The sequence below is a fragment of the Octodon degus genome, unplaced genomic scaffold, assembly GCF_000260255.1.
Source record: "Octodon degus isolate 3935 unplaced genomic scaffold, OctDeg1.0 scaffold00129, whole genome shotgun sequence".
NCBI classification, from domain to species: Eukaryota; Metazoa; Chordata; class Mammalia; order Rodentia; family Octodontidae; genus Octodon; species Octodon degus.
This window is the reverse complement of record NW_004524705.1, coordinates 1,632,963-1,660,079: the sequence shown is the minus strand read 5'-3', so window position 1 is coordinate 1,660,079 and position 27,117 is coordinate 1,632,963. Positions and strand designations below refer to the sequence as shown.

At 43.6% G+C, this 27,117-nt stretch overlaps 1 protein-coding gene across 1 annotated transcript in view; it reads left to right on the top strand.

Moving 5' to 3' along the window:
* Nucleotides 1-27,117, top strand: part of Ssbp2 (single stranded DNA binding protein 2) — a 182,578-nt gene that overhangs the window by 108,198 nt on the left and 47,263 nt on the right. The window contains exons 6-9 of the mRNA XM_023700977.1: nt 10,625-10,684; nt 20,368-20,434; nt 20,935-21,005; nt 26,675-26,742. Of these exons, the coding sequence (XP_023556745.1) occupies nt 10,625-10,684; nt 20,368-20,434; nt 20,935-21,005; nt 26,675-26,742 (266 nt within the window). The remainder of the gene's footprint in view (nt 1-10,624; nt 10,685-20,367; nt 20,435-20,934; nt 21,006-26,674; nt 26,743-27,117) is intronic.

Genomic DNA, 27,117 nt, shown 5'->3' with positions numbered 1-27,117 from the left:
GTAGAGCCTGCCAGGCCACACCCCATGAGGGGGAGGGTAATAAACCCTGCCAGGCCACACCCCCAGGGACCACCTCCTCCAACCACATCACCTTCCCACATTGCATTTGGCTATACCCACAGTCTTACCACCTCCCCAAAGTCCTTGCTATGAGCACTTCAGGCCTCTGGGGACGTTTAGACACAAGCTATAACAATGTCGTTGGAGGAAGGATTTGAAGGAAATGAGGATACAAACCATGTGATATACAGGGAAGGACGTCCTGGCCAAGAGGTAGGCAAATGCAGAGGCCCCAAGTTCAAAACATGACTGTTAGGAATGACGAGAAGGTCTGCACAGATAAACGGTGTCCACTGGGAGGGGCAGATATGAAGCTGTGGATGAGAGGAAGTCAGACCAAGAACTAAGCAACTGTTTACTTTTAAAAAATCATTTATTTATTTGGCCCAGGGTCTCACTACACAGCTCAGACTCGTAGTGATCCTCCTGTCTCAGCCTTCCCAGAAATGGGATTGCAGGCATGCACCGCCAGGCCCGGTTTTGGTGGCCGGCTCAGCATGCTCAGGGTTCCTGGGGCATGGCATGCTATAGAACCAGGGATTGAACCCAGGTCCTTGCACTTGCCAGGCAAGTGCTTAGACCACAGAGCTATCTCCCCAGCCCAAGAACTTTCTAATTCTTGCTGGAGGCTGGGTTTTTCTCTGCATGGGGGATTTTAACAGTTGCTGTAGCAGTGTTGAGTTTAGCCTATAAAAGGACATCATAGAAATGGAAGACTAGTTTGCACGTTACTGCAGAATTTTGGCAAAAGATTCTTGTGCACCCAGGTAGTCACAGTGGAGAGAGGCCGAGTTAATTCTCTTATCTGTTTTGAAATTACAGCCAACAAGGCTTGGTGATGCTTTGTGTATGTGTTGGTGAAAAAATAGGACAAGTCAAGGACAACACTGAGGCATGTGGCCTATTCAGTTGGAAACAATGGAGCTGATACCTGGTGAAGTAGGTAAAATTTCAAGGGGAAGAGTGCAGAGGAAGTCCAGATGCTTCTTGTGAACTCCTTAAGAGTGAGGTGGCCATGAGACAGAGTGCAGTTCTGAGGAGAGTGTGACAGAAGAGCCTGGGCACTGTGCCGAGGCCTGCAGGCATCCCAGCTCTTGACTCACTGAAAGCTATGAGCCTCGGTGGCAGCACCAGAACTGGGTACAGGGGCAAGAGGCTGCACAGGGCCAGGTGCTGGGGTGTCCAATGGGAGGAAGTCTGGAAGGTGACAAAAAATAGCAAAGAGGCATAGGAAGGAGCAGCCCATGAAACAGCAAGGGAGCCAGGAAGCGTGACCGCCTGGCCCGAGTAGAAAAGGTTCCAGGACGAGAGTGATCCGCCATGTGAAACGCTGCCTGGCACACACTCAGTGCAGCAATCACCTCTACAGAAATCTGTTCTGTAGAGAGACTATCCTAGGTAAGAACTGAGCTTTAAGTGAGCTTTAGCTGTACACTTCACGTTTACAGTGCAGTCCCAAATGAGTATGATAGTGTCTAGGGAATTTTCTTCCAGAGAAAGTAAAAGCACGTGTCACCAGCCAGCTGCGTCCGAACACCAAGCCCCAGTCCACTTTCTGTATCCAGCGCCCCTGTCTCCAGGTGGGATACGAAAGGATGACCTCAGCAGGGGACCAGAAGGGTCAAGACCAGGTGCAGGGCGGGTTGTGTTGTGTTATGTTGTTGTGTTGTGCTTTCGCTGTGGACGACTAAGTAAATTGAGCTACCTGTCTCCCACGCTTCCTTCTAGAACAACTTCACACAGAAACATAACTATGAAATGGGAAAGGGAGGGGACAGTGACAGTCTTGCACTCTTTCACGAAAAGTCAGGTGTTTTATAAAAGTTACTAAGTCTTAGGTTAAATTGAATCAAATTTAGGACCCCAGTCTGATTTGGGGTCCTAAATTACCAATCTCAGATATTTATTTTCATCCCCAAGCTGTTATTTTCTCAGTGAGTTGGCCTGCCACTGTCCTTATCAGTAAAGGGGCTTAAGACAACAAAAATATCTATGTGCTGTGCACATTTTGTCCGTAAACTGACTTAAGCAGATTATTAAAATACGTATACAGTGTCACTCAGACTTTCATGAATTAGAGCGGTGGCCGGCCCCGTGCGCGTCACAGCCAGGCTGCCAGCATGCCGTGAGGACGCAGTGCGGGGAGGAAAGCGGCAGGAGAGGCCCGGCTTCAGGTCTCCTCCTGAGAGCACCCGGCGGCGCAGATGTGTGGGCTGGGTCTGTGTCACCTGGATCGGTGGGGAGGATTGCCAGAATGAGGGCGAGAAGGCTGGGTATGTTCTTACTATGTAGTTATTTTATGTGAGTTCTTTTAATTAAGTGTTGATGATGATAGAATATCTAAGACATACGGGAGATAAACCACACACTTGCGCTTATCAGCAGGATGCGCCAGCCCAAGAATATCTTTTGGGAAGCTAAATTGGTTTAGTACTAGCTGGAATTAAAATGTGTTAATCAAGAGTGTCGTATTCACTGGGGTGTCAGAAATGTCTGATGGAGATGCTCATGAAAAACAGAAGAAAGGAAACAAATTAGGATGTATGAATTGTAGAGAAACTCTAACTAAATTCATCTGATGTATAATTTATGCATCATTACTTTTCTACAGAAAACTCCTGAAGCATCTCGTAGAGTTATAAACACAAAAATATGTAAGCAGTTCTTATATGAAATGCAGTTGAGGTAAAATAAAGAGTGAAGTCACTAATGATTTTTCAAAATAGTTTTCCCAATATTACTATAGGTAGAACTGGACTTCAATAAAGTTAACACATTTAAGTTAAGAAGTATTTACTTACAAGTAAAATATAGAATGAAATCTGTATCGAGAATATCATGTAGGGGCCAGGATAGCTCAGATAGCTCAGCAGAACTGAGTTTGATACCCAATACCCCCCCCCAAAAAAAATCATGTAAAGATAACTTTTTTGTGTGTCTGGCTTAACCTTCCCTGGGGCGGGGGGGGGGCGGGGGGGGCAGGGCTGGCTCGGCATGTGGTGGGGATCGAACCACGGTCCCTGCACTCTTGCCTAAGCTTGCCTAAGCAGGCGCTTTAGACTACTGAGCTATCTTCCTGGCCCCAAAGGTTGTGTGCGCAGTTGCCTTGTTTGTTTTTGGCCTTTTTTATTTTAAAGATAAGTTTAGTTAATGAAAAAATAGGCATAATAAATAGCTAATGTTCTGGTTTTGAGAGTGTTTATGCTTTTGATTAAATCTTACAACAAATATATTTTATTACCTTTCTAGAACTGAATAATTATGGCCTATCACATCTATATAAAACTTGAGTTTAGAGTCTAGAATAAATTTTATGCCATCAAGTAGTTTTATTCCTTGTAGCTGCTTAAAATAGTATGCTGAAAGCAATATTGGAAAGATTAACTTCAGGCCCAGAGCCCTGTGCGAGGCCCGGGGGAAGAGGTCTGTGATCGCGTGCAGCGGGCGGGACCACCGGGGACAGCGCCACGCGCCAGGACAGCGCCACGCACCTGGCCACTGTGTGTCTGTGCTTCAGAGTAATGTTGAGAGAGGCAGCTACAATTCGGCAAATAACTACTTTCTTATGAGTTTCTGGTCTAAAGATGTTCACACCCGAAAGGCGGTGTGCAGGGTACGTGTCACTGCTCGGCCGCTGAAACTTTTCTTTTTTCTCTTTTTTTTTTTTTTTTAATATGTATTTGGTTTATTGTTATTTTCAGGCAAATTTGTCAATAAATATTTTAAATATTTCTTTTCACTTTTAATGAGGTAGCAATGTTGGAGACAGCTCCATATGAATAAACATCACTTTTTAACTTAATTTTTTTATTGATTTTATTGAGAAACAAATAGCAATGAGACAGTTTCAAAACAGGTTCGTAGGACAGTTACAATTAATGGAAAGAGAGCCTGTCGTTGAAGGCTTATTTCTGAGACTTGACCCAAGGACTGTAAACTTTGAAAACACACTTCAATCCCAGCAGGCAACGGCCTCCGCACGTGCGCTGCTGTCTAGAGTTCTCACAGCTGCTGGCTCCAGAGAAGGAGCCCACCAGCAGGCCTCCGAGGCAAGTGACCGCGTCCTCCTGTACCGAGGCGCGGCTACGGCTGCTCCTGCACGACCTGCCCGAGAAGCATGATTTAAAAACCTGCACACAGAAACAGTTAGAAAAACCTGAAAGTAGGAGGAGAAAATAAAAAGCCTTGTTTGTCATCTAAATTGTAGCTTCTCTTATATGTTGTAGAAATGGATATTTTCATTTTAATTCAGCATTGTGTTGGGGTCTCTAGGTCTTTGTTCTTTCTTAGTCTTCTGAGGGTCTCTGGAAGATGTAACTTATCCTATTTAAGCAATCAAGGTTTTCCCTCTTGACAGATATTTGTAAGCATTTTACTACCAGATGGCCAGATACACTATGAACAGGACAGTTGCTCTTTGCAATATGAAGAGACGTCTTTGTTTTTAACAAAACAGGTAAATTGGCCAGATAGAGGTTTGTACCGGAGGACCAAGCTTCCTTCCTCTTTGGCTGGTTTCGCGAGCCTTTCATACCTCAGGCAGGGAGCGCACTCCCGAGCCCACGAGCTGCGCAGCCAGCAGCGCTCTGCTCCGCACCGAGGAGTGGCTAGCAGCTTGCTGCCTGCCCTCGTGCCCTTAGCGAATGGTGATGAGCGCTGTTATCAGTGACGCGACTCTTCTCCTACTATCACAGCCATTTCCCAACATTGCCCACCTGTCGACTGGTTCCTGTTAGCAGTTAATTTTAAAAACACAAATGTGCCCAAAACTGTTACTAAAACACCACCAAAATGTTGAAGAAAAGTGAGGTAGAGCTTGCTAACTTACTTTCAGTGTGGTTGTGGTCTTTCTTTTAGTGAATCCAGAGTGCATGCTAATTACTGCGCTGTATGCAAATTGCCTGGCCTCCCTGCAGGGCTGCAGTCCGGCAGCAGCCAGGGTGATGCACGAAGCAGGGCGCATTATGCATTACGGGAGGGTTGTGGGGCGGGGAGGGGGCTGGCCTGGACAAGAGAGTCCGGATATGGACCGGAATGTGCACCCAGGATGTCCCTGCCCACAGGGGCTCTGGGCCCACGAAGCTGCATGGATAGGCACGGAGCTAACACAGCAGTTGAGAACACTTGCACATTCTCTAAATATGGAGCTTGGTTTAATGAAAAAGGAAAAGGAGAAAAGTTCCTGCTTTGGGGAAGGGGGCTGCCGGGATTGCCTGGCAAGTGCAAGGTTGTGAGTTTGATTCCTGGTAACAAAAAAAAATTTTGTTTTGCTCTGATATATGTCAAAAAGACATTCAAATAAGACTATATAAGAAATCATATTTTATTATAAATGAATGACATAACTCATAAAGTATTAAGTAAGTCGTTTCATAAAGTGTAAAGTCCTTTAAGTGCACAGTTACTGCTTCATTGTTTTAAATTCATATTTTCTTAAACTTGGTAGCTATGTATTTCAGTCATCTAAGAAGTTTTCTGTTTTAAACTTGGAAGCAAATTTCACCAGAAAACTTTGTCTTCAAAAAAGTCCAAAGTTGGGACGGCCAGATAGCTCAGCGGACTAAAGCGCCTGCTTAGGCAGAGTGCAGTGGCCGGGTTCGATCCCTGGTGTGCTGTGTTGGCCCCGCCCCCAGGGCGTGCTGAGACAGCCATTGAGACTGGGTGTGGTGGCACCCGCCTGTAATCCCAGCACTTGAGAGGCTAAAAACATGAGAATCACTAGGAATCCAATCTATGTAGTGAGGCCCTGTAGATCCTGTGATAAATTTTAGAAGAAGTCCAAAGTTACCTTAAATTAAAGAAGTCCTATGTAATCGTCAGTTTCAGAATTATCTTGGGCTTCTAAATTTTCCAAAGTATAAACTGTCCTCAAGGGGCTGGGGAGATAGCTCAGTAGAATAAGCACTTGTCTGGCAAGCGCAAGGGCCTGAGTTCAATCCCCGGTTCCACTAAAAAATAAAAAAATAAACTGCCCTCAGTGTAACTGTTGTCCATGTTAAGTATTTATCTTTCTTCATTATTGTCTTTTTCTAAAGTGTGCTCATAAAATATAGGCTATAAAACATACTTGTGTTTGGTTTTAAAGAAAAAATTTTATCCTTTTCAATTGTTTAAAATTTTCTTCATTCTTACGTTATACTGCAGGACCAAGATTTAAAGAAACTCTAAAGCCCAGTTGAAGTAGTCAAAATAAAAGGCTGATATATGTTACTACATCAATTTTAGAGATTCTAAGGAATGCTAGCATTATTTTATAGGCTAATTATCTTGACCTTAAGGTAATTACCTACTCTAATATTGTTTTGTGTTTCTTCCTCTGAGGTGGGTGTCCTGCATATCAAATACTAAACTGTAGCATACTAAATCCTCCCTGATAAATAATATAAAGAAAACACCAAGAAATTAGCAGGAAGGATGCTAGAGAGTCTTTAAAGAGTCAGTGACATTTAAACTCATACTTGAGGGTAAACAAATATGGTGTTGATGGATCATATTTATACACTTTCAGAAACTATTTTTAGAAAATATTAACAAAATTACCTTTCAAGCAATATATCATTTAAGATGTACAGTTTTATTATGTATGTCTTAAGTAGGATGTAAAATTTTTCCCATCTCTGTAATTTCACTGCCAGTGAGATATTTATAAAGCTATTCCACTGAACAATCTGGGGCCCTCTGAGCTAAAAAGACCTGACTGAGAAACCGTCTTACTCAGTGTAGGTGAAGACGAAGAGCCAGTTCCACTTAATTCTTAGGAATCAGATGAAACGCCAAGGCCTTCAGGAAGATAGAAGAAGAGGAGGGAAGCTACCACCTTGTGCTAGCAGAAAGAGCAAGGAACGAAGGGAAAATCTCCCTGCTAGGAAAGCAGAGGTTGAAAATTCCATGAATAATTTCTAGATATAATGGAAAATAATAATCCTTTAAAATTTAATGACATTCATTCTGAAATAAGTTATAATTCTAAGTGGTGTAATTTCTTCTCTAAAAGACTATTTGCAGGAAATGAGCTGGACACTTCATTTGTATTTCTATTAGCGCATTTTTTCCTTTCATTTTGTCATCAAATATTTATTGATTTTCTGATAGTATATGGTTTTCACTTCCTTCCACTTGCTTTGCCTCGTTCCTTCTAGAGCATTTTAGCCGGGCTGCTTTAATAAAATCCTATGGACTGGGTTGCTTACAGGACAGATTTGTACCCATCTGAGTTCTGAATGTTACAAAGCTCCAGGCCAAGCGCTGTCCACAGAATGAGCTCCCTTCTGGAGAAGGCCAGCTTACTTGTTTGCAGATGATGGTACGTTCATGGCCGGAGAGAGAGAGATGGAGGGAGGGAGGGAGGCAGGCTATGATGCCATTACAGATATATATTATACTGATCCCGTTCCTGAACAGTTTCCTTGTGTGACCTGATTACCTCCAAGGCTCCACCTCCAGCTACATCACACTGGGGCTTAGAACGTCAGCAGGGCGATCTATGGGGACACAGACATTCAGTCCATAGGAGGCATAGCTGAAGTGTGTGGGAACAGGAGTTTCCGTGAGCGCTGTTGCCCCACGCTGCCCAGTTCATCTTCCATCGGGAAGCGCCTTGCCTGGGAAGCCCGGCCTAACCTGGAAGATTTGGAAGCGCAGCCTTGGTTTTCAGTCAGGCACAACACTGCATGTTCTACCAAGAAGGGTGACGTGACGGGACTCTGAGGGAAGAGCGGATTGAAAGGCCGTTTCTTTAGATTTGCATTGATAACTTGCTATTTGGTGAATGGAACGTTCTATTTGTTCCAGATTAGTGGGCTGATGTAGAGAACAATGTTGCAGGAGGTAGTTTCTCCTCTTAATTACGAACCTGGACACCCCAGTATGCATCAGCAGAGCTGCACCTCGGTGGATCTTAGTGTTGTGTGAGCAAATTGCACCGCACCTTCCCAGCCGACCGCTGTTCTAAGGACCTCGGGGGCTCAACCGGCTGCGCTTGCCTGTGAGGGGTGCCGAGACTAACAGGCTTGCAGCTCGAGGCCACTCTGAATGAGCGGTGGCGCAAAGCCCAGAGCCAAGGCCCTTAGCTCCCACTCAGATGTCTTCTCTATACACAATATAAATGAATAATTTTTCAAAATATTAGATGCCTTAACTATTGAAAACAAAAATAAACCTCACCCTGAACATGGAGAGCGCTCACTCAAGTGAGGAGTGCTGCCCCCGGGACAGTAGCATGCTGGCCAGTGGATAAGCTTCGTATTTTCAGTTGAGCAGATTAATGTTTTAGTATAAAGCAATTTAAATTTGTTTTAATATTTTGAATTATATTTGAAAGCAAACTGATTTCTAACAGTGAAGTCCAGATATCAGCGCAGGAACTGTCTGTCACTCCTGTGTACACTCTTCTGGACTCTCTTGCTGTCTCCGCAAGCTGATTTAGTCAGCAGTTGCGATCATGTGAGATAAAGATCCGTCTGAATATTAAAAGCTGATGTGACAACAGCATTAATTTTATATGTACCTGCTTTATCCAGAACAGTCCTTACATTCCAGATAAAAGTAGATTTATCTAAATTCACTAGATTTTTGTCATATTATGTTTTAATTGTATAAAAACTGAGGTTTATAATTGATGTTCAATTTTTAGGTTTTTTACCAAAAATATAAGCTAGAAAAAGATAAGCAAGAGGAAATAGATTGACTAAAAACAGGCAGTCTCACTCTTAATTTTAATTTGAGGCCCTGTGGCTCTCTAGCCTGTCCTGTCCTGACCCACCCCCACGCCCTGGCCAGTGGATAGGAACGTGCAGACAGCCCAGTAAACACACACGTCTGTTCATAGTGCCATGGTTGGAGAGCAAGCAGCTCCCTTTGAGATACTCCACCAAGGGGACACTGTGGCTGCTCTTCACATTTGGACTGAGGTACACATCTCTGATGCCGTACTTCAAACAAGGTGCTTAATGTTTATCTCAACGTTTGGCATTTAGTGATATTTTCACATAATTTCTGCCCTGTACTGCATTTTAAAGTGATTTTGTTAAAGATAGGAATAATCAGTAGCCTATTTTTATTTCTCCATATTTCAGTAAATTGGCATCATTCTCTAAATTAGTTATGTCATAAAAATTGTTATAAAGAAAGCCAACCACTACAAAACCAATGGCACAATACCTAAGTATTAAAATGTCGGAGGGAGTTCTGAACTGAAGTGAGTTTTGTAAATGACCTTGAATGCTTTAGAAAAGAAAAGGATAGAGAAATCAGCTGGTCATGGATAGATCATGTCTCAATCCAATTTAGGGAGCATTTTCAGAAGTCATAAAAGAGAGCCAACTTCAATCAAATACGTGAAAACTAAACCTTTTAAGACAACTTTGTCAAAATTGGAAAATCAACTTACACTGTGTCAACCGTCATTGACTGTACCACCTGCACTACCCGGTTTCCGCCCTGACAGCATGAACCCGTGAGAGCCAGGACAGAGAGCCAGACGCCTGCTTCTCTAGGCAGTCAGGTCGTCCGAAGGACGCGGTAGGAACGCTGGCCGAGGCTGCAGGGGCTTGAGGCTCTTGGGCACTGCTTTTAGAACCACCATGGAAGCCGCATAGTCATGAACTACAGATCTAATTTTCTCAAAATATTTGTAGGAGACACATTGTAAAGGCAGGGTTTAATTCTATGCCGTGCCCTCAATTTAACTTGCCCAGGGAATTAAACACTTACATCATTCTGCATTGAGGCATAACTAAATAAAATTTCTTTGATATTTCAGAAAATACAATAAAATTGGGGTTTTGAATAATTTAATAAATGGATCCATGTGGTACCCAAATCTAAGTGATTCAAATGTTTTCTTTCCACTCAGCACTGGACAGTCACAGAAGGCGTGTACACACAGGTGTGGCTCAGTTCCTAGACTGTAACATTGTACACGTCTTGGGGAGCCACCGCGTCTAATAACACAGATAAACTTGGCTTTTAAAATAAGACCTTTTTCTCTTATTGAATATATTAACTTCATAGTCTTCTAGGGTCAGAGAATGCAAAGAAATTTCAATTTTAAGATATATACTCAATACTGAATTGTAACAAACTCCTAATAAGAGAAAACCAAACCCTTTTTCTAGCTATAAGTGACCCTGGAAAAGAAATGTCTCCACCATTTTACATACAAGCTAAAAAAGCAATGATGAATTTGAGAAGTGCAAAATTATTAAAGAAAAGTAATCAAACTTTGAAATCTAACCCAAAGTATATAGGTTCTGCAGAACATAGCTTGTGTAATAGCCAGTAAAATTCTTGAAGTCTTTATTTTGATTCATTTGTCTCTTTCTTAATCTTCTTTTTGCCAGTTAGATACCATTATCTTAATATTCTTTTAATTTTGCTGTAATTATTTTAATATCTTTGAGATTTCTATATTTTTGTTGGAGCACTCTACTGAAAGCAGCCACAAAGCAGAGTGAACTGATTTATGTTTTGTTAATTCTAAACTTTTTAAGTCGTTTCTTTTCGGATCTGAATTTTACAGTGTGCTGTTTACTGTTTTGTTTGTTTATTTGCTTTGCTTCATTAGCCTTTTATGTCACCCCGGTACCCTGGAGGTCCCCGGCCCCCGCTGAGGATACCTAATCAGGTAAGCGCTCTCTACTTATTCTTTTCTTTAACAGGTAAAGATCTTGAAAGTACTACAGGTATCTTTTATTCTATAAAAATATAAAATTAGCCGGGCGTGGTGGTGCACCCTGTAATCCGAGCACCAGAGAGGCTAGCAAGGCTGGCCTGGGGTACACAGGGAGACCCTGTCATAACGAGTAACAGAGAGTACAGCTCCTTTCTCTAACCCACACATGCCACCCCTAGCACTGACTAACATAGCCCCAGAAAGCACACTGTGCTGCGGGCTGCCTACTGCAGAGCTGTCTCAGGAACAGCGCCATGGGGCGCAGCCTCACCCCCCCATTTGCTGCTGTCTGGGGCTACTTTTCCTCTGTGACTCAGGCCTGTGTGGTTTTGACAGAAACCATACATGGCTCGGAGCTGCAGCTATCAGAAACAGTAAAGGAAAGAGGACTTCAATATGGTCCAAGTCTTCACGGAATAACTTTGTCAACCCTTGCAGTCTACCTTATCCTTTAAGTGTGTTCTAAAGATGTATGTACTTTTGGTAAATGCTGATTATTTTCCCATTACAAGATGATAATGAGATTTGTCTATGAATATAGTTTGCTTTAGTTTTATATACTGTAGCTTCGTATCGTGGCTCTGGTGTCCAAGTAAATTCTGTCTAGTTACGATGGTGCGTCAGGCAATCAATTAGCCGCTCCTAGAAGAGTTTGTTACATTAATAAATAGCAGTGAGTCTCCCAACTTTCTTAATCATAAGCATTCTGAAGTTTCATGGCGCTTTGTTCTCAGAGGTTTTTATAAATCAACATCATAATTATGCCTTTGCCAGAGAGAGTGAGCCACAGTTTGTGCTTGCGAGTTCGTTCCAGGGTGCAGGCGGCACGCGCGCATCTGCTTGCAACAGCGGATCAAAAATACCGTTTAAATCTAAAACTTTATTATGATAAAAGACACACTGCCAGTAATTCCCCTTCAAGCGTACTCCCCTCATTCTGAACACACTCATTCATTTTCCTTGCCGCTTTCTGAAGCAGGCCTGGACCTCGGTCCCGAGTGTCTGTCCAGAGCGAAGACCAGCTCGAAAGGCCGCGCCGCGCCCGCGGCCACTTTCCTCGCTGGCCGGGCAGCCGAGGGTCCTGGCTCTTCCCCAGAGTCAAAATGACCAAGAAAAGAAAATGTTTTGAATCGATTCTAAACATCCATCAGCTAGGACAGCGCAAGTAAAGACCCTGACGACAAGGGACGCCAGACTGCCCCGGAAGCCGCAGCCGGACCGCGCGCTGGGGGCTTGATGGGGCTCGGCGCGGTGACTCCTGCTGTCATGGCTTCCTAGGAAATGTTTTAAAATTTACACCATGTTTTTTAATCACACCTCGCACATGGAAGTTTCTCTCATGGAGAATCTTTGAAAGGGGCTGAGATGACATCAAATAGGGGATTGTTAGGAACAGGAAGGAGTAAGGTTAGGGGAGAGGGCACGCGGGAGGGTGATGGCTCGAAAGCCTTCCAAGGAAGCGCACAGCGCTGCCAAGAGGAAGCTCACTCATCCGTGCAATATGCACTAATAAAAATTTAAAATTATTTTTAGAATAAGGAACTAAACACTGAATTGTGGGATTATTTATTTCAAGTTGTCTTTTCACTTTCTCTAGTTCTCTTATTTCTGTACCTCAGAATTGTCCCAACTGCCAAGGCAGCCTTGTTACCACAGTCCATTCTTTTTTGCATTTTTATTCTCATTTCTGCTTCCTTCTTTACCAAACATGGAACAGCAAAGTGGCAGTTACTAGCGCACATGCTAGCTGCAGGGCTCGGGGCTCCTCTCCACTCTTCCTGCAGTTCTGCTGTCTTTGAAGCATCCCACCCTCGCTGCTCTTTGCTGCTTCTGCCGCACAGCAGTGCGGGCCAGCACCCACGTCCACCCCTGGGGGAGACATTACGCAGAAACCATGCCGGGTCGCCTTGCGGTGCGAGCTTGCTCGCAGTGGCAGGAGCACTGTCTGGTTACAGATCGAGTTGGCTGGCGCAGGCTGGGCCAGGGCCTGGGAGCAACGGGGTGGGAAGCTCACAGCACCGCTGTGCCACCCTAGAGGAGCCGTGTTGTCTCCATGGGTGACCCTGTGTGTGTCGGCAGTCAGATCCACTTAGATAGGCGCCTGTCTTTAAAATTTCACCGGCATAAAGGATAAGAATTTACAACTTTCACTGGAGTCTTCATGATGTTTCCCACACACCAGCTATGCGCGTTGCACGCCGCATAGTTCCAGGGAAATGGGCGAGCCCTGCGTGAGGGTATTGGCAGACCGGTCTACCCTGCGTTCCGCAGCAGTACTGAAGACGCGGCTGCACTGCGGGGCTGCGCTCCTCCAACACCGTGCAAGGGTATGCCGCGCAGAGAGCACATGCGGTCTCTATCCACCGACTGTTAGATGCACGCTTTTAGGAGGAGCTCAGGGCTAGGAGGTAAAACTGTGAATGTGGGTTATTTGAAATGTTTTGAATTAGTAATGTTGTTGGTGTTTTCAAAGAAGCAATTACAAAGCCGAAGGTAATGGTTGTTGCATAGGCTCCCTTTCCTCAAGAATGCTTAAGATTTCACCGAAGTATATTTTTAAAAATTGCATTCTTCTGTGAATGGTTCTGCTTGGTCCATCTCTCTGCCCCTGAACACACATGGATACTTAGTGTAGCCTCAGCGTTCAAACATGTGTTGTCCAGGGAACCTACATTTATGCTATTTACACTTATACTAATTTATAAAATTATCATTTCAGTAAGTTAAATAATAGTATTTAAGGAAAACAATCCTATTTAGAAGCATGACTTTTTCAAATAAAAACATCTGATTTCATAATTTAGTCATGAAAGTAGAATTGGCATGGATTTTTGATTCATTGAAATGATGTTCATAAAAACAAAAATATTAAGATATTTTAAATTTAGGTTTCATTTAAATTGATCATGCCCTAATGATGTTTCCTTACTAGATCGTATCTAAGAAAAACAGGGAAACACTGGCCGCTTTAGTGGTCCATCTATACTAGTCATCTAGAATGTTTGAAAGCTATCTCTTTAATAAAACTTTCACAACTTAGTAACTATTAGGCTATAGATTTTAAGTTTCTCTGAGATGTTTTATGGTTCTAAACTGAATCCATAATGGTTGATACTGTCTGTATGTTTATAAGACTGGGTGTTAGGAAAGTAGTGTGACATCATTGTGCCGAAAAATATAGGAACAGGCACTTGTGTCCACAGTGATGAAAAGAAAGCCCAATTACAGAAGTCTACAATGTAGCAGAGAATAACCATAAGGCAAGAGATGTGTGCCACATGGAAATCAAGCCAACAAACGCGTTCTAGCAGCTTCACGCTGAAGTTGGCCAGCCCTCAGAAGAGGCCGCTCGGTGCATGGGAAGAATGTTTCTTTATCCTTCTCAGGGTAAAATGTCAAATCAGAGGGCTTCATGCTATTTACTGAACATTATATCAAGGAACTGAGACAGTCAGAAGTACAGTGCTGTTGACAAGAGGAGAGGCACTTGATACATTGATTCTGTGGGATTTTGAAAATTTATACTCTATTTTTCACCATTCCTGTAACATCAACAGATCTTTGAATTAAGAAAATACAATTCAACACTGCTGTCCATTCTATGTGCTAACAATGAGCTTGGTATTCTGTAAACATGCTACGTCTGTCCCTCCTGCTTTACCTAACAGACCTGTCAAGTAATGAGTGAGTGGCTGGGACTCATGTTGTACATAAATCCTGAAATATCATGCAGATATTAAAAGGAATAACAGAACTAAATCTAGTGATACACTAAAGAACTTATGTCCCCAAATATAAAAAAAGAAAGCACAAAACATGCAAGCATGTCACCTTCCCCACGTAGAAATAAGGCCCAGGCAGAGAATTGATGTCATTCATGTGCCCCTCCACACAGTCATACTCATTTGCCAACAAAAAGTAGGGACTCTATCTTTTATTTGTGGGTGGCAGGATTGTAAGTAATTCTACTCTATAAAATTTTTAGTATTTTAAAAATTTACTTCAAGCAGGTATTACCTGTGTGATTAGAAAGAGATGTTGAATTGTATACATGGATAAGCAAAGTATAAATATTTTATTCTTCTGGTAATTTAATATATAGGGTTATCCCTTATTAATATTTAATGGAAAATTCCTATATAGTAAGATAAAAATATAATAGCTGTTAAGGATAACAAATTGTAAGACGACTCCATGACTTTTCAAATGGGGAAAAATATCAGCAGGCCCTGGAATGGATGAGAAGTTGCTGGGACACTCGCTTATATACAGTGAATGTATTGTAGCCCTGTAACCAAGATCTGCATTTCAAACAAACTACACACATAGCTTCAATCATGTGTTCTTCTTCAAGATAAACACTTCTAAGCATAGCCTTTACCAGCACTTTCTGTCTTTGTACAATTTTCACATGTAGAATTCGGCTATATCCATATGAAGTATGAGAAAGATTTTAGCTACAAAAAAAGAAACTTGTTGAATTGAAAGAATATGAGTCAGCTGCACTTATAAGGAGGGTGTGAGAATCTCTAACTTAACAGATAGCCTATTTAAAACAAATTAGTGGTCAATAACGAAAAGCAGAATGTAACTTCCTTGACCAAAACAAAATATTAATATCTCCTTGCTTGATAATTATACATGTTAATTATTATTTGAAGTCCAATGACACTGCACTAAAAGCAAATTATTTCCTTATGACTTTGAATTTTGAGTTGATCCTGGGAGGGGTGTGTGTGTGTGTGTGTGTGTGTGTGTGTGTGTGAGAGAGAGAGAGAGAGAGAGAGAGAGAGAGAGAGAGAGAGAGAGAGTTTTCTGCCATATAGCACAACAGAAGTTTAAAACTTCAAAATGTCTGCCAAAGGAAGTTCCTTCTCTTTCCACACCAGGAAAGCTGACGGTGAACCTGCCCTACTCAGTTCACGTCCTGCTTGTGTGGAGGTTTGTGACAGTGTTTAATTCCTCTGCAGAGTGGGCCGCATGGTTGTCATCATTTATTGCAGATGCCTTCCTTTCCATATAAGTCAGTGCAAAGCACACGTCGCCGCTCATTTCCAGGCTCTACGAAACCTCTCTCAGAATTGAAGTGCATAGTTTTGCAGCTCACCACGTAGGAGGCACCATTCCCTGGGGCAAGGCAACATCAGTGGCGAAAGCCCCTTGGCTTGCAGAGCCACATGGCCCCCAGAGCCCTCTGTGCCTGGTGCAGCCACACGGAGTGCCTTTGGTCTCTCAAGCACTTGACACTTGATGAGTGTGTCTGAGGAGCTGTATTTTTAACTTTACTGATTTTAATTTAAATAGCCATATGTGGCAAAGGTCTATTCTATTTCATGTCACAGACACAGCAGTAAAAATATAGAAGAAAAGAAACATGTATCAATGGGCAACTTGTGCTGTATGGACAAACAGCTTCCTACACTGAACATAACTTTCTCCATTTTAATATTTTTTCTCTAGATCTCGCCTTTGTACAAAAAATAGAACATAGTGGTATTGTTAAAGGCCCTGAGTGTGTGAGCCCCTCGGTCATGTACACCTCCCCACAGGCTGCCTGTGGGGATCTGCTTTTCTTACTATAAGAGTGGGGGTGCAGATGTTTCTGAAGTCCTTCCTAGTTCTTTATTATCGAAGTCCACTTCATTCCATGTAATTAGAGGGCCCATTAATTGCTGAGAGGTCAAAATCACTAACTGAAAAAGAAAAACAAAAACAGGGCCAGGGAGATGGCTCGGTGGAATAAGCGCTTCCCTGGCAAGCGCAAGGGCCTGAGTTCAGTCCCCAGATCGCTAACTGAACTAAGTCTCGGATATGCTGGGATTCACAGCTTCTGTCATCAGTGGGCACTGGGTGCGCATCTGCACCAGACCTCGACTTCCGGCAGGGACTCTCGGTGTGCGTCCTGATACACGCCGTTGTCAGCTGAAGAGCGCTCTATGAACCAGCAGCTCTTCAAGTAATCATTTTCTTGTGATAAAATATTGTATTATTTCATTTATTTTAAAGCCTACACATTAAGGCTTCTCAGAACTTTTAGGCAGGTTGATGCGAATCCAAGCCCTGACTCTGCTCACTAATACTAGTATCTAGCTATGGGCAAAGTAACAAATAGCTAGTGTATTAAACTTTGATCTCTTATCATCAAAAGAATTAACAGTAGTCCAACAGCATTGCTGTGAGCACTGATTAATGAAATAGTAAGTACAAAGACTTTAGAATGATCCCTGTCGCAGACACAAGGCCCGTGGTGCATGTGTTGTGCAGTCTGTCTCTTCATCCTCAGAATTACTTGGCACTAGTTTTTTACCAGAGTGAAGACCTTCTACAGAAAGAACATCATGTGCCAACGTGCCGACTAGCTAGACAAGACTGAGTGGAATACATCTAACATGTTAAAATGTAGAAATCATCGCAAGCACAAGATGCATACATTTATTTTTTCTGGTTGTTAGGGGTTTAAAGGATGAGATGATTATACTCCTATTGATGTATAAAGATTTCATTTAGCTACCAAAGGAATCATAAGAAGTGTTTTCAAAGTTGAACATTTGGCTTATACTAAAATACAAATATTGATAACTCAATAATAAAATTTAGATATACTCATTTTGAAAGACTGCTTGACATTAAGATTTCTGCAAGATTATGCTGTACTTTTTAAGTGATGAGTAGAAATGAAAAGATTTGTCAACTGTCCTGATAATCTTAAACTAAGCTAGAAAAAGAAAAATTTTGAAGAAAATGGTTACTAGCATGAAACCCCTGGCCTCCAGAGGGAGTTGGAGATCGAGTACAAGTCTGGGGTGTGTAGCTGTGAGCTCTAAGCAGTTTAGAAGGCCAAGGACTTTCGGTTCACAGTTGCAGGTGCTGTTGATAGGCCATGTAATTTCCATCTTGCTTTCATCATAACTGAAGATAAGTTTGGCCACTTTCCTTCTTGAAACTCTCCTCATGTTTTGAGGAAATAATAGTTTTGGTCCCCTTCCTACTTTCAGCTCTGTTCTTTCCTACCCTTTTGCTATTTTTAAAGAATTAAATTTTTCCTTCCTCCTTTTCATTCTTTGGCGCTTATTCCATGGCTATGACTTTATCACTAGTGATGATTAAAGTTATCCAATCTAAATCCTATTCCTTCTGTCCCTTCAGTAAGCCTGTGTTACTGCACCCTCAGTGTGGAGCGGCCCCTGCTTTCACCGAGCTTACTGTAGTTGCATTCCAGACTGAGGAAGCAGCCTTGACAGTACGCAGGCCTAGGGAAGCAGGGAGTGAGACCCTCTGTGCCCGCTCTACTCACTAGGACATCCGGGGGCTACGCAGTGCTCCACAGAGATGGCAAGAGGGACCAGTGTACTTGGGACACCGTTAGATCAGCCAGATAAGTGCACTGATTTAGCTTAGCAAGAAAATGTTTTGAAAATAATGAAAGCCAGGTTCCTGCTTTTGTATATTTACAAACCTAGAAAGGAAAAAAGCAAAAAATAATTCCGAAGTATCAGATTTGAATTGGAGATGTTGAATGTATAATGTGCATGTACTGTACACGAGTAGATGTACAGTTCACCACAGACCTGCACAGGTGTGCGTGTGTGTGGTGCGTGTGTTTGTGCATGTTTATATACGCTCGTGTAGATTGTCGAGCACACTGCTTACTGAGTTCCCAAGCAGTGCAGGAGGCTCCGATGCACAGGTCTTGGTGCCTCAGGGCTGTCCTGGAAGGAATCCAAGTCCTCCTGAGAAAGAGCTGCTTCCAGGGCTGGGCCAGAAAAAGTGTGAGTGAACCTGGGAGATTTTATGGTGGAAGAGAAGAAGAAAAATGTTTCGGAAATGATTAGGATATGTGAAAAAGACCATGAGCTAGCTTGAGGTCTGCCCACTCACCAGGCCTGGAATGATTTTCATGTTGAAATAAATAAGGTCAACAGATTACAACCCATTGAATAAAAAATCCAAGAGCAAGTGAGAAAGAGGCCATGGCCATGGCAGATAAAAGAGTGGTGAGGAATATGCTTTAAAGTCGAAGAATAGCTGGAATAAATGTCATCAGTGACAGAGCGAGCTCTCCACGTAGAACCAGCAAATAGCAGCACAGTGGAGTGGTACCCACTGAGTGGTCTGAGGAGCAGGCGTCCCTGGGGGTGGGCCCTGGAGGACAGCACCCAGTCAGGGCTGGGTGTTCGGCTGCAGTGCGGTCTGCACCCAGGCGGGAGACATCAGAGTCATCCTCCGCAACACAAGGCTTCTTTGCTACAAAGCTGGTGAAGGCACAGTAAATAAGAGACACAGAAGGGAACACTCAGAACTGTGTGAGGACTGAATGCAACATACATTCCATGACATTCTGATACCAAAACCAAAAAGGAAGGATTGCTGGAGAAGCAGCGAAACTCAAATTGTGTCGATGTTGTGTTGGAAACGTTGCAGGTGGTGTGGGAGAGCTCCCCACGGAGGGAGTGGAGCCCGAGGCACGGACTGCGCCTGCAGCTCACCCAGAGTAGTTCAGATTTATAATAGGCTCCTCCTTCCTCCTGGGTGGAGAAGACCAAGGTGGGGAAGAAAGGCCGCTGAGGCGGCTGTGAAATAGTAATTGCTGGGAGAGGTGAGTCAGGTATATGAGGCTTCTCTGTACTTACTTTTCCTGCATTTTTCTGTAGGCTTGAAATTTATTTTTAAATGTAAACATATATAAGGAGGACTGGGGCTTTAGGGAAAACGGTTAGGTGGAAAGTGACCCCAAACTGACACAAGTGAGCAAGGATGGCCACGTAAGTGTGTGTGAGCTCCAGAGAAGAGAACTCCAGGAACAGGCACTCGTGTGCTTGGAGCAGGTAGACTTACGGAGGTGGGGCTTGGGCTCAGTGGCCTAGTTCACATGATCCCGGGGCCAAAAAATTCTAAAACTGCTTTGAGGAATTACACTTTCTGCGGCATCCAAAGTGACAACAATTAAGGAAACTGACTGATCTGGGTGTCCACGGCATCACCATTAAGCATCTATTGAAATATGTCACTAGGTAAGACTTTGCTCCTTTCGTTAGTGAATCCTCGTAAGACTCACCACTACTTCTTGGGATGTGCGTGCGCGTGCGCAGATGGTCGTGGGCGCGGCGGGTGGCGTCCCCTAACCCAGCTCTGGGCGCCTCACGCTGTGCCGCGGGTGGCTCTGTCTGGAGCCCACAAAGCCAAGCCTCGGCCGGCCACAGCCATCTCTTCAGTGCTGGTTCCCTTTCTCCATACGGCCGCCAAGTGGTTTGAACTCCATTGATAACATTTTTCTAGTTTCTTAGAAAAAAGTGTAAAAAATATTCATTGATCTCTTGGCCATCGAAAGAGTGAAATACTTTTTTTTCAAGATTCATTTTTAAGAGGCAAAGTCAGTTATTTCAGCATCCTTAGCAAATTTGACTTGAGGAAGAAATTCCAATGTTTTGTGTGGACTTTTTTCCCAAAAATACTTTATCTGCCACCAAGTTAGGCAAAGAATCTTTTTGAAAGCCCAAGAAATTATGCGAAGCATACAGAACTGTAAAATGTATAAATCAACGTGAAATGCAGGAATCTTGAGACGCTGCTGGTTGCCTCTGGTCGCGGCCCGTCCCGCCTACTCACGGTCTGCTTCTCTCTTCTGCGACCCGCAGGCGCTCGGCGGCGTCCCGGGAAGCCAGCCCCTGCTCGCCAGCGGCATGGACCCCACGCGACAGCAAGGTGACCGCCCGCCCGCGCGCGCCGCGGCTCCCTGGGGAGCGGGAGCCTGCGCGGGGCTCGACCTGCCGCCGCCCCGGAGAGGAGCAGGCTGCAGGCTCCGCCGGCGGAGGGTGCACGCCGCAGGGTGCTCGGGGCGTGCAGAGGCGGACCGCGCGAGCGTCCCAAGCTCCGTGTTTTAACTAGTCACTGCTAAAACTCTGCGTATGACTTCTACCAAGCGGGCTCCTCCAGCCCTGGGGTCTCCCGTGCCCCTCCTGCGGGTGACGCGAGCCCCGCGGCCAGGGGCACTGCTCTCTGTATCCTCCAAGGAGCAAGGGGCGCGCCCGTAGTGCGCCTGCGCAGAGCCTACAGAGGGGAGGGGGCGCGGGCCCACCGAGAGGGCGGGGCCCACGGGGGGGCGGGGAGAAGGAAACTGCCCAGGTGGGGGGGGGGTTGTAGGTCGGGGAGGGGAACCGGCCCCCCTACACTCTGTGCCAGGCTTATGTGCTTATCCCTTGCAGGACACCCGAATATGGCTGGGCCGATGCAGAGAATGACTCCCCCGCGAGGGATGGTGCCCTTGGGACCGCAGGTGAGCCTTCAAAGCGGCCGGCCTCTGCGAGCGAGCGCGCGCTGCTACCTGTAGGGTGCGCTGCAGTCTGCGCATGCGCGGGCCTGAGCGCGGGGTCCGCCTGCGTAGCTGTAGGTCTGGCCCAGCCCGTTGCGCGTGCGCCCCCCCTCCCGCCCCCGCGCAGTTTTGATATACATTGTTAGGATTCTGAAAATATAGTATTTGCAACATTTGCAAATTAACGAACTCTTAACAAATTACCATCATATTTGCTTTAGTTTATTTGTGAAAACTATAAAACTACATTTTAGTATAGCATAGATAACTATTACACGTTTTGTTAGCAGTGTTAATGAAGTGGTTCAGTTAAATAAAACCAGTTAATTGAAAATATTAAGTAGAATGAGCATAGAATATATTTCTATAAATCTTTTTAAAAATACTATTGAAAATTTATTCCATGCAACCGTATTTCTTCCTAAACTAGGAAAGCAATAGAGAACGATTTAGAACTGAAGATTAAAAATGTGGCTTTCTGACTGAGGCTCGTGCTGCTGCTGCGCCAGCCGTCGCATGTAACCCGCCTTTTACTGTCAGCATTTCCCCAAAAGAAAACATTGAGGCTAAACCTGGCCTAACTCGTGATAATGTTTTGAGCATGCTATTCCAGGATATCATTTGTTTAGCTAAAACATTGTCTTGTCTCTTAAAAAATTTAAGGTAGGAATTAATTTTATTACATTGTACTTTAAAGAAAATGAATCCAGAATCCAAAATTTTAAATTTTTTACATTCTGAGTAAGAAGTTAGTGTGTCTTAAAGCTTGCATGAATAAGAATTTGTTAGTGACTATTTTGGTAATTTGTTTCATGTAATTACTTTTAAAGAACTAAATTGATTTTTTATTGTCTCCCAAGTGGGGTAAAAAATTTAAGAACCTAACAGCCAAATGGTGTGACATAGATCTAGGAGCTTCTTCTAAGCCACATACATAATACAGACTCAGCAGAGACACGTATGACCGGGTTTCTCGGAGATGCTATGTCACAGGAGAAACTCACTATACAAATGTGTGACCACCCTAACTGTTCTCCTCTGTGTAATTCTTTAAGATCTTATAAAACCCTCATTTAGTGTCTACAGATTTGCCCTTTCTGTTCATATTAGGAAGGGTGGTCTTCGTTAACCAGCTATCATTAGGCAGTCCACAGCACGTGGGATTTATCAGATCCACAGAAGGCCTCATTTCTAAATGGACTTTCAGTCTTCAGTAAACTCCGCCACCACCAACGTGGCTGTGCAAAATTTAAAAGGTGTTTTCTTTTTCCCTAAAGATAGTAGATACAATTAAAGTACACGTAAAAAGTATGCTTATAATTTATCATTTTTCATTTAGTTCACTTGGTTCTTTTTAGCTCTTTAGGGTTTTATTAATCTCAAAATATTACTAGTATTAATGTTTCTACTTTAAAAACAAGAGGCTGTTTTGTGAGTCGGTTTTGCAATGTTTGAAGAGGTAACCCGTGCTTGTGTAAGCAATGTGAACATTTAAATCTCATTTGAAAATGAAGTAAAAAGCGTACTAGTACTATGCTTTTATTCTACGAATCTATGTCATAAGTAAATTAAAGCAGATGATAAAAATCCTCTCAGTTGTAATCTGTAACTGGTGAGTTTTAAGTTTATTGTATTAAATATTTTCTTACGTTTTCAAACTCAGAGGGAATAGTTTATTTGTTCCGCTTAGAGTAGTGTTACCCTTGCTATCTACTTCCATACAATATGAGAAAAATGAAGTGCTCTAGTATGAATTCACTTTAGAGACAAGAAATACCTTTAGTACATTTTTTAACTCAACGTATGCAAAGTAAAAAAGGCTAAAGAAAATCACTTATACATAGAACGTATAACACTTAAATGAAAACAGGAGGCTTTCGTGTGAGTGGTGGGTATAGTAGCAAGCAAAGCGAAGTCATTGGAAGTGAGGGAATCTTGTGACATACACACTTCCCAGCCACGTGGAACACATGCCCTGTGAGCTGTGGCGTCTGCAGGAAAGGTCGGCTGTGTCCCTTGGAAAGGGCTCAGCTCGCACAGCAGACCTCTGGCTGCACACAGGTCCCAAGGGCAAGGTCTCCCGTGGCACCCCCGTTCCGTGGCAGAAACCCCAGCGCACTGTCTCTGGCCTTCGCGCAGGCACAGTGTTCTCCTCTCTTTTCATAGGCACTGCTTCTGTAAGGCTGTTTTTTAGCTTACAATCAGTGTGGTGAAGGGAAGCAGTAGCTAGCTGATAGAACAACCGAAGTCCCAAACAAAGGCACATACTTGATTTTTGAATCATGCTGATGTAGGCAAAGTGCACATGTGGAATACAGCAGGTGTGTGATTAGCACTTTCCCACATAAATGAAGAGATCAAAGTCTCCCCCATATCCCCAGTGGGGTAAAAAAATTAATTAGCTACTTAGCTCCAGAACTGATATAGTAAAAGTACATGACCTTAAATTGATATCAGTATCCTCCGAATGGAAAAGAAAAGAATCTGTGTGATCAAGATAAAAGGCCTGATGACATTCTTGCAATCATTTTTCTGCTGGCTTTAATAGATACCCGTAGCTAGCCTGGGTTTGTAAACTCAGCAAGGTGTCAGGTGATTTACAGAAAAATTTGGTACACGTGTATATTTCCAGTTCCATCAGAGATCTGAAGGATAAAGAATTACGATGTGTTGTGCACAGGCTGCAGGACCCCACAATGAATATGACCATGTGCACTACATTCATGGATTCGTAAAAATAAAAATTGAAAAGTTACATGCAAGTAGGATTTCTACATCAGATAGTCAGGACAGACAAGTAGGGAAATGACGACATACGTGAGAGGCGCTTCTTTTATCTGCAAATGCCTTTCACCTAGTAATGGATTTTCTGTTTTCACATTTAACATGGTATTAGAATTCAGTGCAGTACAAGAAAAACTTCCTAGAAATTAAACTGCCCAATCATGGAAAGACATTTTATAGCCCTTCTAAGCAGAGCCCACACCGCCGTTCTTCAGGAATGCTGCACTGGAAGCGAGCGTAGACCAGACGGCTTGCGCAGTGCCATCGCCTTCCAAACGCAGTGGCTCTAAGTTAGCTCTTCCCAGTCTGCCTTTGCTGGAAAGCAGTTGTTATTCTTTCTTTTCTCCCTAATTTCTTTTTGCTTTAGATGATTCACAAAATGAAAATGTTTTCTAAATCTATCAAGTATGTACTGCTTTGAACAATCTCTTGTTGACTGACAAGTCAGTTTAACTAGGCAGTCATTTACTGAAGTCCTACTATGAGCCAAACATTGTACTTGAGCATTAAGTATGTAAAGATGCACAACATAAATACCCTGTCGTCAAGATGCTGAGCCTTGGCAGGATGCGCAGGTCGGTGTGAGCTGCCTCACCGTAGCAGAGGTGTAGAAAGGACATGGATGTGCTCTTCACGAAACAGCCACAGCGTCACTACATGAGCAAGGAAATCTGTTCATGTTGAGGGCTCCTTGGAAGCCAAGGTGAAGGGGACTCGCTTAAGGCACATTAGCAAGGGTAGGAGAGGCTTGGCAGCTACAGTGTTAACCAAAAGGACAAGCAGTGTGATAGATGTTTTATATTTTGTCCTTCTATCAGGAAGATAATAGTATCACTTTGTAGATAAGGACACTAAAATTGAGTGGTCGCTGGGAAAAAACACTGGCCGAAGATCACACATAAAGAAAAGAGGGCTGGGAGACTCAGAGCTATCGGGCAGAGATTCAAAGCGATACATTTCTGTGTCCAAAGCTGTAAAGAAGAGCAGTGTCTTCCTTGATAAGATAAAACACAGGTCTTCTGAGACTAAAAAGTAAGGGAGGATGTTCTTCGGAAAGACTTCTGGTTTAATTTGCCGCTCCTGTTTCGATTGCAGTGAGGAGCACTCATCCCAGAAGCCCTTGCTAGTACTGCTGGCATCACCATGCGTGATCCAGAAAGTAAGGGGAGTAGCCATCCTTTTGGCCATTGGCTCCGTGTGGATGGAAGCACCCCTGCGTCCCTTGGGGCCTACGCAGGATTGAATAAGACTTCCTTAAAGTAAAAGCAAGTGAGAGTAGCACGCAGCTAAGAGATTCCACGTAGTGGGTCTTTCTGGGGTTAATAGACCTTTTCCTGTTGCTTTATGTCCTTGTCATCTTGGCATCTACTATGAAAGAAAAGCCAAGGAAGATGAGTTGCATGAGGATGAAAGCATACTGTGTGCTTCTGAACTTGCAGAAACCCAGTAGGCCAGAGAATGCTGTTGGGAAGAGAACAAAGATGGAAACTGGAGATGAGGGCAGAGAAGACAGCTAGGGCCAAGCTGGGAGTGACCACAGCCACACTGCTGGAGCTCAGACTCCTTGGCTGGGGGCTGGTCCGGAGAGCTGCAGGAGGGTAGCCTCTCAGGAGTACCGAGAATGGAGGAGGAGCGAGAGGCGAGGTAGAGCAGCAGGCCCAGGATCTGCAGAGCTGAGTGCCGAAGCACTCTTTCGAGAGCTCTTCTCAGGTGGAAGTGGGAGACTGCTGTCCAGCTGAATGCAGAGCCTGAAGAAAAGGAAGAAACATGAAGGAGCTCTAGAGTGTCCTGGGCCACACTCCTGTGGGGAAGGGATTTTCTGGAGGAGACAACACTGGGTCTTTTGTCAGGAATGTTGCCAGGGAGGCCGTGTCCAGTGGAACCGAGTTCTGTGACCTTCCACATGTGAGATGTCTGGGAGCTCAGCAAAGTTCCATAATAAAGCAGAAAGGTTTGGATTCCTAATGTGTGAATAGTGCCGGATAAGATTGCATAAATGCATGGATTTATTTAAAAGAACACGGTAGAACTGGGAGGGAAGAAACATTCAAAGAATTAGCAAAATAAAAGCCAGCAAAGAAAAGCAAGAAAGAGTACACAGAAGAGTAGGAGGGAGTGTAGCATCAGAAAGCCAAGTGTGGGCATCCCCAAGTGTCAGAGCGTCCTGACTTAGTGCGAGTCACCTGTCGGCCCTTGTGGCCGCTGAGCTAAGCTAAAGTGGCATGCACGTTAAAATGCTGAAATGTTCTTCATCCTCCGACTGCACATAATAGATGTTAAATGAAGCTCATTTGGCCATATAATTCATGCATGTATGTTTGGAGCACACACTAATTTCCATGTATTTTGCATATCTGTAAGTGTTCCTGCATTTCTTTTGAATTGTGATTTTGTAAGGAGTTTATGTTCAACTTTCTTGAATTGGGTTTACTTGTTTTGTGTTCATTTTCTTCAGATTTCATATTATGGTTCTGAATCTGACAATTTCAAGCCCTTTGAATACACTTTTTTCCTCTAAAAACACAATTTTTGATTTATGAAATGTTTTATTTGAAAAAACTCACTAGTGGGTCAATGTTGGGAAATTAATAAAAATATGTTGAATATTAATCATGTAACACAATCTTGTGATCTTCCATATTCATGTAATTTTTTAAAGGCATAAACTAAAGTAATTGTTAAGCTAGAAGCTAAAATTCAGAGTGGACCCTTCAGAGGATGAATTGCACTGGCCTCATCCAGCCGGGCGTTGTGTAGGGAAATCATTAACCTGCTCTCCTTTCTTCCCCCCTCCTCTTTGGTTTTGTTTTTTTGTTTTGTGGTAGTCTGACCCTTGGTTATCATTACAGAACTATGGAGGTGCAATGAGACCCCCACTGAATGCTTTAGGTGGCCCCGGGATGCCCGGCATGAACATGTAAGCAAAGTGCTCTCTTACTCTGTACAGTAACGCGTGCTCTCTTCTTGAGTCTTCTAAGATGACACCAATTTGTGAAGCAGTTGAGCCCTCAGTCTCTGTGTAGTGTAACAGTGAACTAAACGTGAGCTGCAGGGTTCGCTGCATTTTCACAACCTAATTTCTTATGTGTTCTTTTGCAAAGCTTTAATCTTCCATTTTCAGGTGCTGCACATAATGACCGTTATGCTCTTCTTTGTACCCACTGGATAGTGTCTGGATAGCGTCTGCAGAGAATATGAAGAGATGCCGACACGGAGGCCATGACTTAGGCAGTTGCATGTTGTGGCCTCATTCCAGCAGATGCAAGTGATGCGGCAGTGAAGGTTTTAACTA